Source organism: Oncorhynchus keta, chromosome 15 (genome assembly GCF_023373465.1).
Source record: "Oncorhynchus keta strain PuntledgeMale-10-30-2019 chromosome 15, Oket_V2, whole genome shotgun sequence".
Classification (NCBI taxonomy): Eukaryota; Metazoa; Chordata; class Actinopteri; order Salmoniformes; family Salmonidae; genus Oncorhynchus; species Oncorhynchus keta.
In genome coordinates, this window is record NC_068435.1 from 29,306,105 (window position 1) to 29,318,121 (window position 12,017).

At 43.2% G+C, this 12,017-nt stretch overlaps 1 protein-coding gene across 4 annotated transcripts in view; it reads left to right on the top strand.

Moving 5' to 3' along the window:
* LOC118394744 (laminin subunit alpha-3-like) overlaps positions 1-12,017 on the top strand; it is a 108,455-nt gene that overhangs the window by 45,608 nt on the left and 50,830 nt on the right. For 3 of the 4 annotated variants that reach the window (XM_035788250.2, XM_035788251.2, XM_035788254.2), the window contains exons 11-16: positions 1,128-1,178; positions 5,163-5,210; positions 10,889-11,023; positions 11,111-11,245; positions 11,443-11,577; positions 11,876-12,013. In XM_035788250.2, coding sequence (XP_035644143.2) covers positions 1,128-1,178; positions 5,163-5,210; positions 10,889-11,023; positions 11,111-11,245; positions 11,443-11,577; positions 11,876-12,013 — 642 coding nt within the window. The remainder of the gene's footprint in view (positions 1-1,127; positions 1,179-5,162; positions 5,211-10,888; positions 11,024-11,110; positions 11,246-11,442; positions 11,578-11,875; positions 12,014-12,017) is intronic. The other variant, XM_035788252.2, reaches the window with a different exon arrangement.

Here is a 12,017-nt window from a genome sequence, read left to right on the forward strand (position 1 = left end):
ACTTTCAACGTGGCACCATCATAGGATTCCACATTTCCAACAAGTCAATTCGTCAAGTTTCTGCCCTGCTAGAGCTGCTGTTCTTTTGGAAACGTCTAAGATCAACAACGGCTCAGCTGCGAAGTGGTAGGCCACACAAGCTCACAGAACAGGACTGCCGAGTGCTGAAGCGCGTCTGTCCTCAGTTGCGACACTCACTACCGAGTTCCAAACTTCCTCTGGAAGCAAGGTCAGCAAAATAACTGTTAGTCCGGAGCTTCATGAAATGGGTTTCCATGGCCGAGCAGCCACACACAAGCCTAAGATCACAATGCACAGTGCCAAGCGTCGGCTGGAGTGGTGTAAAGCTCGCCGCATTTAGACTCCGCCATTGGACTCAGTGGAAACGCGTTCTCTGGAGTGATTAATCACGCTTCACCATCTTGCAAACAAATGACAAATATGGGTTTGACGGATACCAGGAGAACGCTACCTGCCACTAGGCATAGGGCCAATTGTAAAGTTTGGTGGAGGAGGAATAATGCTCATAGGCTGTTTTTCATGGTTTGGTTTAGGCCCCTTAGTTCCAGTGAAGGGAAATCTTAACACTACAGCATGCAATGACATTCTAGATGATTCTGTGCTTCCAACTTTGTGGTAACAGTTTGGGGAAGGCTCTTTCCTCTTTCAGCGTTACAATGCCTCCGTGCACAAAGCTAGATCCATACAGAAATGGTTTGTCAAGATCGGTGTGGAAGAACTTGACTGGCCTGCACAGAGCCCTGACCTTAACCTCATCGAAGACATTTAGGGATGAATTGGAACGCCGACTACAAGCAAGGCCTAATCGCCCAACATCAGTGCCCGACCTCACGAATACTCTTGTGGCTGAATGGAAGCAAGTCCCCACAGCAATGTTCCAACATCTATTTCAAAGCCTTCCTAGAAGAGGCCATTATAGCAGCAAAGGGGGGACCAACTACATATTAATGCCCATGAGTTTGGAATGAGATGTTCAACAAACAGGTGTCCACATACTTTTGGTCATGTAGTGTAGATTGCAACATTACTGGAGTAGAGCAATGCACTCATGACACTGAAGATATTCATGGTGTTGAAATTGATCATACGTTTTTTTTTGTAACCAGGATATCCAATCTACCAGCCCACCACCAAATCTCCTGCAGGCCATATAGTAGGTAAGTGCTGCTATAGTGGGTACGTGATGCTATAATTAACCACAGTGTAATGTAATCTAACAAACAGTTGGACGCAAAGGATTTACTACTCATACCGGAACAGGCCCAAGACCGTGCTCACATACACCAACCAGAAGCCATGGATTACAGGCAACGTCCCCACTGAGCTAAAGGGTAGAGCTGCCACTTTCAAGGAGCGGGACTGTAACCTGGACACTTATAAGAAATCCTGCTGTGCCCTCGAACCATCAAACAAGCAAAGCGTCAATACAGGACTAAGATTGGATCCTACTACAGCGGCTCTGACGCTCGTCAGATGTGGCAGGGCTTGCAAACTACCATGAGCTGCATAAAGCCATAAGCAAACAAGAAAATGCTCACCCAGAGGTGACGCTCTTAGTGGACGGGGACTTTAATGCAGGAACTGAAATCCATTTTACCTCATTTCTACCAGCATGTCACGTGCAACCAGAGGGGGAAAAAAACGTAGGCCGCGTTTACTCCACACACAGACTCGTGCAAAGCTCTCTTGCCCTCCATTTGGCAAATCTGACAATAATTATATCCTCCTGATTCCTGTTTACAAGCAGAAACTAAAGCAGGTAGTACCTGTGACGCGCTCAACATGGAAGTGGTCAGATGATGCAGATGCTAAGCTACAGGACTGTTTTGCAAGCACATACTGGAATATGTTTCAGGATTCATCCGATGGCATTGAGGAGTACATCAGTCACTGGCTTCATCAATAAGTGCATCGATGACGTCATCCCCACAGAGACCATACGTACATACAGTGGGGCAAAAAAGTATTTAGTCAGCCACCAATTGTGCAAGTTCTCCCACTTAAAAAGATGAGAGAGGCTTGTAATTTTCATCATAGGTACACTTCAACTATGACAGACAATGAGAAAAAAAAATCCACAAAATCACATTGTAGGATTTTTTATGAATTTATTTGCAAATTATGGTGGAAAATAAGTATTTGGTCAATAACAAAAGTTTATCGCAATACTTTGTTATATACCCTTTGTTGGCAATGACAGAGGTCAAACGTTTTCTGTAAGTCTTCACAAGGTTTTCACACACTGTTGCTGGTATTTTGGCCCATTCCTCCATGCAGATCTCCTCTAGAGCAGTGATGTTTTGGGGCTGTTTCTGGGCAACACGGACTTTCAACTCCCTCCAAAGATTTTCTATGGGGTTGAGATCTGGAGACTGGCTAGGCCACTCCAGGACCTTGAAATGCTTCTTGCGAAGCCACTCCTTCGTTGCCCGGGCGGTGTGTTTGGGATCATTGTCAGGCAGAAAGACCCAGCCACGTTTCATCTTCAATACCCTTGCTGATGGAAGGAGGTTTTCACTCAAAATCTCACGATACATGGCCCCATTCATTCTTTCCTTTACATGGATCAGTCGTCCTGGTCCCTTTGCAGAAAAACAGCCCCAAAGCACGATGTTTCCACCCCCATGCTTCACAGTAGGTAAGGTGTTCTTTGGATGCAACTCAGCATTCTTTGTCCTCCAAACATGACGAGTTGAGTTTACCATTTTTTAAATTTATTTTGGTTTCATCTGACCATATGACATTCTCCCAATCTTCTTCTGGATCATCCAAATGCTCTCTAGCAAACTTCAGACGGCCAGGACATGTACTGGCTTAAGCAGGGGGACACGTCTGGCACTGCAGGATTTGAGTCCCTGGCGGCGTAGTGTGTTACTGATGGTAGGCTTTGTTACTTTGGTCCCAGCTCTCTGCAGGTCATTCACTAGGTCCCCGTGTGGTTCTGGGATTTTTGCTCACCGTTCTTGTGATCATTTTGACCCCACGGGGTGAGATCTTGCATGGAGCCCCAGATCGAGGGAGATTATCAGTGGTCTTGTATGTCTTCCATTTCCTAATAATTGCTCCCACAGTTGATTTCTTCAAACCAAGCTGCTTACCTATTGCAGATTCAGTCTTCCCAGCCTGGTGCAGGTCTACAATTTTGATTCTGTTGTCCTTTGACAGCTCTTTGGTCTTGGCCATAGTGGAGTTTGGAGTGTGACTGTGAGGTTGTGGACAGGTGTCTTTTATACTGATAACAAGTTCAAACAGGTGCCATTAATACAGGTAACGAGTGGAGGACAGAGGAGCCTCTTAAAGAAGAAGTTACAGGTTTGTGAGAGCCAGAACTCTTGCTTGTTTGTAGGTGACCAAATACTTATTTTCCACCATAATTTGCAAATAAATTCATAAAAAATCCTACAATGTGATTTTCTGGATTTTTCCCCCTCATTTTGTCTGTTATTGTTGAAGTGTACCTATGATGAAAATTTACAGGCCTCATCTTTTTAAGTGGGGAACTTGCACAATTGGTGGCTGACTAAATACTTTTTTGCCCCACTGTACCTCAACCAGAAGCCACAGATTACAGGCAACATCCACACTGAGCTAAAGGGTAGAAGTGTCGCTTTCAAAGAGAATTCCCTACTTGCCCTACTTGCCCTACCATGAACCATCAAACAAGGAAAGCATCAATACAGGACTAAGATTGAGTCCTACTACACCGCCTCTTGACGCTCGTCAGATGTGGCAGGGCTTGCAAACTATTAAAGACTACAAAGGGAGGCCCAGTCGCAAGCTGCCCAGTGATACAAGCCTACCAGACGAGCTAAATTACTTCTATGTGCGCTCAAAGCTCATCACTAAACTAAGTGGGTAGTGCGTACACCCAGTACATCACTGGGGCCAAACTTCCTGCCATTCAGGACTTCTATACCAGGTGGTGTCATAGGAATGCCGTAACAATTGCCCAAGACTCCAGCTCCCTAATCATAGACTGTTTGCTCTGCTACAGCATGGCACGCAGTACCAGAGCACCGTGCCTAGGTCCAAAAGGCTCCTTAACAGCTTCTACTCCCAAGCCATAAGACTGCTGAACATCTAATCAAATGGCTACCTGGACTATTTACATTGACCCCCTTTTTTTTACACTGCTTCTACTCGCTGTTTATTATCTATGCATAGACACTTTACCCCTACCTACATGTACATATTACATCAATAACCTCAATTAACCTGTACCCCCCGCACATTGTCTCGGTACCCCTGTAAATATAGCTTTGTAATTAAAAAAAAACTTTAGTTTGTTTAGTAAATATTTTTTTTAACTCTTATTTTTCTTAACTGCATTGTTGGTTAAGGGCTTGTAAGAAAGCATTTCACGGTGCATGTGCCAAATAACATTTGATTTGATGACCACAGAAAGCGCAGCAGGTAGCCTAGCGGTTAGTGTTGTGCCAGTAACCAAAATGTCGCTGTATCGAATACTCAAGCCAACAAGGTCAAAGTCTGTTGATGTTTCCTTGAGCGAGTAACTTAACCCTAATTTGCTCTAGGGGCGCTATATTTCACTGCACCTATCTGTTGCATGTGACAATTAAACATGTTTATTAACAAACTGCCCATGTTCACTTGTTGTACAGTATGTTACTCTGATTATGATCTTGTTTATCTGATCAAAAGTGATAGAGCTGATGAGTTTACCTTTGTAGTGTAACAACTGTGGCTTGGAATACAATATTATCACGATACTTAGCTCCCGATACGATATGTATTGTGATTCTCACAATTCTCTATGTATTGCGATTTGACACTTTGATTTTATTGCAATTCCACGTTACAAACATATTGCTCACCATGTCTGCTGCAGAGGGACAAGAGAGAACCATGAGTAAATTCGTTTGGATCAGTCTTGTAAAGGAGCTGTAAACATGTTGGCTTAAAAAGAAGATGGATAACAAGCTAGAGGAGGAGAAATACGAGTTTTGGTGCAGTAACACATTAAGTACCTATCTTTTTTTCTATCGATACTTGCAGTCAGAATCGATTCAATGTCGGAAAAAAAATAACGCAATACTTTCTCTCTCTCTCTCTCTCCCTCCCTCACACTCTCTCGCTCTCTTCATCTCTCCCTTCCTCTCTCCATTCCTCTCACTCCACAGAGCCCACTGCCTGCCCTGCAGGTTATTTTGGAGCACCCAGCTGTCAACGTGAGTGTGTTTAGACTACACTTCACTACACTAACAGTTTTTATCACGCCTCAACTCTGACTCCTGTAAGGCAGTCGGGCTCCTGATACCTCTACGGTAGTGAGGCTCTTGTTGGTCAGGTTGAGTTATATAGGGGTGGGATAGGTCATAAAATAGCTGATTACTAGACCTTTTAGCGGATCAGTCAGTCCAAATGGTTTTAGGTGTCAAAGGGTTTTTATAGCTCATACTGTCCGCAGATGACAGAGGTTAGTTAATGTTTGTATACTGTGTCGATCCAGACAGTGAGAATATAACCATACGGTATTGGGTTTACCACAGTATGCCACGTTTATGTTGATTAGACAAAAATGCTTGTATGTGATTTAAATGAAATGAGACTCTCCGTGTGACATAATAACTGTTTAACTTTGCCAACTGCAGCGTGTACTCATCTGTTTATTTCAAGATCTTGGGATATTTGACCCAGTAAATTGACTGAGAACACATACTCATTTACAGCAACGAACTGGGGAATAGTTACATGGGGGATGAATGAGCCAATTGGGAGCTGGGGATGATTAAGTGCCCATGATGGTGTGAGGGTCAGATTGGGAATTTACCCAGGACACCAGGGTTAACACCCCTACTGTTACGATAACTGCCATGGGATCTTGAGTGACCACAGGGAGTCAAAACATCTGTTTAATGTCCCGTCCGAAAGACAGCACCCTACAAAGGGAAATGTCCCCAATAACTGCCAGTTGACAGTGCATATCAGCAAAAACCAAGCCATGAGGTTGAAGGAATTGTCACTAGAGCCCCGAGACAGGATTGTGTCGAGGCACAGATCTGGAGAAGGTTACCAAAACTTCCTGCAGCATTGAAGGTCCCTAAGAAAACATTGGCCTCCATCATTCTTAAATGGAATAAATTTAGAACCACCAAGACTCTTCCTAGAGCTGGCCGCCCGGCCAAACTGCGCAATCGGGGGATAAGGGCCTTGGCCAGTGAACCCAATTGTCACTCTGAAAGAGCTCTAGAATCCCTCTGTAGAGATAGTAGAACCTTCCAGAAGGACAACCATCTCTGAGGGACTCCACCAATCAGGCCTTTATGGTAGACTGGGCAGAGGGAAACCCCTCCTCGGTAAAAAGGCACAGCCTGCTTGGAGTTTGCCAAAAGGCACCTATAGACTCTCAGACCATGAGAAACAAGATTCTCTGGTCTGATGAAATCAAGATTCTTTGGCCTGAATGCCAAGCGTCACATTTGGAGGAAATCTGGCACCATCCCTATGGTGAAGCATGGTGGTGGCAGCAGTGAAATGGGAGACTAGTCATGATCGAGGGAAAGATGAACGGAGCAAAGCACAGAGAGATCCTTTATAAAAACCTGCTCCAGAGGACAACAGGACAACGACCCTAAGCACACAGCCAAGACAACACAGGAGTGGCATCAGGACAAAGTCTCTGAATGTGGCCCAGCCAGAGCTCAGACTTGAACCCAATCAAACATCTCTGGAGAAACCTGAAAATAGCTGTGCAGCGACGCTCCCCATCCAACCTGACGGAGTTTGAGAGAGTCTGCAGAGAAGACTGGGAGAAACTCCCCAAATACAGGTGTGCCAAGCTTGAAACGTCATACACAAGACAACCTTTGGCTGTAATCGCTTTCAAAGGTGCTTCAACAAAGTACTGATTAAAGGGTCTGAATACTTATGTAAATGTTATTATTCAGTTCTTTTTTTTATAAATGTGCAATCATTTTGAAAAACTAGTTTTTCTTTGTCATTATGGGGTATTGTGTATAGATTGATGAGGGGGAAAAAACGATTTAATCAATTTTAGAATAAGGCTGTAACGTATTAACATGTGGAAATAGTCAAGAGGTCTGAATACTTTCCGAATGCACTGTTTACTGTATTCTAGTCAAGGCCTATCCTATTTAACTATATCTGTACATATACTATTCTATCCTACGTATTCTTTGGGTATACTACATATTCTGTCCTCACACTGTCTATAAATCCCACCATATACAGTGTATTGTGAAAGTATTCACCCCCTTGGCATTTTTCCTATTTTGTTGCCTTATAACCTGGAATTAAAATGTATTTTTGGGGGTTTGTATCATTTGATTTACACAACATGCCTACCACTTTGAAGATCCAAAATAATATTTGTGTTGAACAAATAAGAAATAAGACCCCAAAAAACAGAAAAGTTGAGTTTGCATAACTATTCACCCCCCTCCCAGCCCAAAGTCAATACTTTGTAGAGCCACCTTTTGCAGCAATTACAGCTGCAAGTCTCTTGGGGTATGTCTCTATAAGTTTGCCACATCTAGCCACTGGGATTTTTGCCCATTCTTCAAGGCTAAACTGCTCTAGCTTCTTCAAGTTGGATGGGTTCCTGCTGGTGTTCAGCAACCTTTAAGTCATACCACAGATTCTCAATTGGATTGAGGTCTGGGCTTTGACTAGGCCATTCCAAGACATTTAAATGTTTCTCCTTAAACCACTCAAGTGTTGCTTTATCAGTATGCTTCGGGTCATTGTCCTGCTGGAAGGTGAACCTCCGTCCCAGTCTCAAATCTCTGGAAGACTGAAACGGGTTTCCCTCAAGAATTTCCCTGTATTTAGAGCCAGCCATCATTCCTTCAATTCTGACCAGTTTCCCAGTCCCTGCCGATGAAATACATCCCCACAGCATGATGCTGCCACCCCCATGCTTCACTGTGGAGATGTTGTTCTCTGGGTGATGAGAGGTGTTGGGTTTGTGCCAGACATAGCGTTTTCCTTGATGGCCAATAAACTACATTTTAGTCTCATCTGACCAAAGTACCTTCTTCCATATGTTTTGGGAGTCTCCCACAGGCCTTTTGGTGAACACAACGTGTTTGCTTATTTTTTTCTTTAAGCAATGTATTTTTTTCTGGCCACTCTTCTGTAAATCCCAGCTCTGTGGAGTGTACTGCTTAAAGTGGTCCTATGGACAGATACTCCAATCTCCGCTGTGGAGCTTTTCAGCTCCTTCAGGGTTATCTTTGGTCTCTTTGTTGCCTCTCTGATTAATTCCCTCCTTGCCTGGTCCATGAGTTTTGGTGGGCGGCCCTCTCTTGGCAGGTTTGTTGTGGTGCCATATTCTTTCAATGTTTTAATAATGGATTTAACGACGCTCCGTGGGATGTTCAAAGTTTCTTTTTTTTTTAAATAACCCAACCCAGATCTGTACATCTCCACAACTTTGTCCCTGACCTGTTTGGAGAGCTCCTTGGTCTTCATGGTGCCGCTTGCTTGGTAGTGTTGCCAACACTGGGGCCTTTCAGAACAGGTGTATGTGAACTGAGATCATGTGACAGATCATATGACACTTAGATTGCACACAGGTGGACATTATTTGATGAATTATGTTACATCTGAAGGTAATTGGTTGCACCAGATCTTATTTAGGGGCTTCATAGCAAAGGGGGTGGATACAAATGCACGCACCACTTCTCTGTTTTGTATTCTTTAGAAGTTGTTTTTTTTTCATTTCACTTCACCAATTTGGAGTATTTTGTGTATGTCCATTACATGAAATCCAAAATAAAAATCCATTTCAATTACAGGTTGTAATGCAACAAAATAGGAAAACGCCAAGTGGGTGAATACTTTTGCAAGTGCCTTCAGAAAGTATTCACACCCCTTGACTTTTTCCATATTTTTTTACAGCCTGAATGTAAAATTATTCAAATTAATTATTGATTTTTTTTTACACTGACTTACACACAATACCCCATAATGTCAAAGTGGAATTATGTTTTTTTATTTTATTTGTACAAATTAATAAAAAATGAGAAGTTGAAATGTATTGAGTCAATAAGTATTCAACCCCTTGGTTATTGCAAGCCTAAATAACTTCAGGAGTAAAACAATCCTTAATATGTCACATAATAAGTTGCATGGACTCACTCTGTGTGCGGTAATAGTGTTTAGCATGATTTTTGCATGACTACCTCATCTCTGTACCCCACACGTACAATTGTCTGTACGGCCCATCAGACGAGCAGTTCATTTCACACACAGATTCAACCACAAAGACCAGGGAGATTTTCCAATGCCTTGCAAGGAAGGGCACCTATTGGTAGATAAGTAAAATAAAAAATAAAAATACATTGAATGTCCCTATGAACATGGTGAAGTTATTAATTACACTTTGGATGGTGTTTCAATACACCCTGTTACTACAAAGATACAGGAAACCGCTCAGGGATTTCACCATGAGGCCAATGGTGCAACGGTGACTTTAAAACAGTTACAGAGTTTAATGGCTGTAATAGGAGAAAACTGAGAATGGATCAACAACATTGCAGTTACTCCACAATTTTAACCTAAATGACAGAGTGAAAAGAAGGAAGCCTGTACAGAATTTAACTACTCCAAGACATGAATCCTTTTTGTATAAAGGCACTAAAGTAATTCTACAAAAAATGTGGCAAAGCAATTAACTTTTTGTCCTGATTACAAAGTTTCATGTTTGGGACAAATCCAATACAACACATTACTGAGTACCACCATCCATATTTCCAAGCATAGGGGTGGCTGCATCATGTTATGAGTATGCTTGTAATCATTATGGACTGGGGAATTCTTCAGGATAAAAAAAGTAACTAAATGGAGCTAAGCACGGGCAAAATCCTGGTTCAGTCTGCTTTCCAACAGACACTGGGATATTAATTCACCTTTAAGCAGGACAATAACCTCACACACAAGGCCAAATCTACACTGGAGTTGCTTACCAAGAAGACAGTGAATGTTCTTGAGTGACAGAGTTACAGTTTTGACTTAAATCTACTTCAAAATCTATGGCAAGTCTTGAAAATGGTTGTCTAGCAATGATCACCAACCAATTAATTCCATTCGTTTACTTTTTTAGATATTTGTGTATTGTTGTGTATTGAAGAGATATTATTGCACTGTTGGAGCTAGGAACACAAGCATTTTGCTACACCCGCAATAACATCTGCCAAATATGCGTATGCGACCAATAGCGTTTGATTGGAACGCCATCCCACTTTTTCTCTCTTGCTGGAATCAGTTTAAAGGAAAAAAGCCAGATTGGAAAGATGTTTTTTTTTTTAAATTTGAAACGAGGATATAAATACCAGTTCTTTGATTCTGTCTGCCTCCGTCTCCGATATTTATTTTCATTGTTTGTCTAGGAATGTGGGCAACAACAATCATTTATGTTCATCCAGTGTTCATCCATTCCGAGAAGGAATTTCATCTTTAGCCGTCTGAGGGCTGTTTTTATTTTTAAGGAGCGAGCTGGTAGGGGGAAATAAAACAATGGAGGTATTCTCTGACTCCCAATGCCCATGTGCCCAGTTCAACTACCAGCCAAGATCTTGCATGCTTCTCTCTGCCAGGCTTGACTTGACCAGTCTGTCACCCTTAGTGCCACCAGTGGCACAGTCAGTGCCAGTGTAAATATGGTTAAAAGAGATGCATTTGTCATATCCTGCTGTTAAACTGTGCCAAAGAAGGGCTCATTGACCATGGCACATGCCGTGGGAAAGACTGTGGGGCTTCCCATTGTTTGTTTGAGCCTAAATCTAACTTTTCGGGGTTGAAATGTGAGCTAAAAGGGCTATTTTGTCTATTCAGAGATTGTGTGCCATCTTACATGAGTCTTTTTGTGTATGTGTGTGTTCAGGGTGTGTGTGTGACCGCGGTGGATCAGTGCTGGAGTTGTGTGATGCGTCAGGGCGCTGCATCTGTCGTGATGGTGTGGAGGGTGAGAGATGTGACCGCTGTCGACCAGGGCACCACTCCTTTCCTAACTGCCAAGGTGAGAAACCTGTCGCCCACCTCCCTCTCACCAAACCACACCTCAAATAGCATGTGTCTTCTGCATTGTATCTTTGTGTTTGTTCAGAGTGTGTGTGCGACAGCAGTGGTTCGGTGCTGGAGATGTGTGACGCATCAGGGCGCTGCGTATGTCGTGGAGGGGTGGAGGGCGAGAGATGTGACCGCTGTCGACCAGGTTACCACTCCTTTCCTAACTGCCAAGGTGAGAAACCTTTCCCTCTCATGAAACCACAAATGAAATAGGTCAACAATTGTCATCCTCTTTGAAGTTCATTTTACCACGTAACATGACCTCACGAAAGTTCAAGTTGTTTGAAAATCAATTGTTTTGTTTAATTGTTGACAAAAAATCAATCAACCTGTATTTGATGTAAACCGTAAACTTTCCCACCACTTCAGTTTGCCGCTGTGACGGTGCAGGTGTGACTGACAGGGTCTGTGGGCCCAGTGGACAGTGCCGTTGCCGTGTCAACTACTTCGGAAGTCAATGTGACCAGTGTGCCCCTGGTTACTATGGATACCCAGACTGTGCCTGTACGTGTTTTAATCCTCTTGTTTTGGCCGCACCCATGGGAGGGCTACTGTATTGCAGACACTGATATGCCCACAGTGACCTTTCCATGACCTTGCTGTTGCTGCTGTTTGAAAAACCGATGGGCATAATCTCACAGGGTTTAATGTAGCCTCCTCTTCAGCTCTGTAGAGCTACATACCTTGATTCACCCACAATAACATGTAAATCCCAACACTCATTCACACTCATTTACCCAGTAGAAATATAATTCTCACATGAGATATCTCACAGTCCCTCTCCATGTCTCTCTCTCCCCAGCCTGCCAGTGTTTAGGGGAGGGTTCCTATGACTCCATGTGTAACCAAGTATCAGGCCAGTGTCTGTGTCGCCCTGGGGTGGTGGGACAGCAGTGTGATCGCTGTGCCGGGTCAGGCCTCCGCTTCCCTCAGTGTTCAGGTAA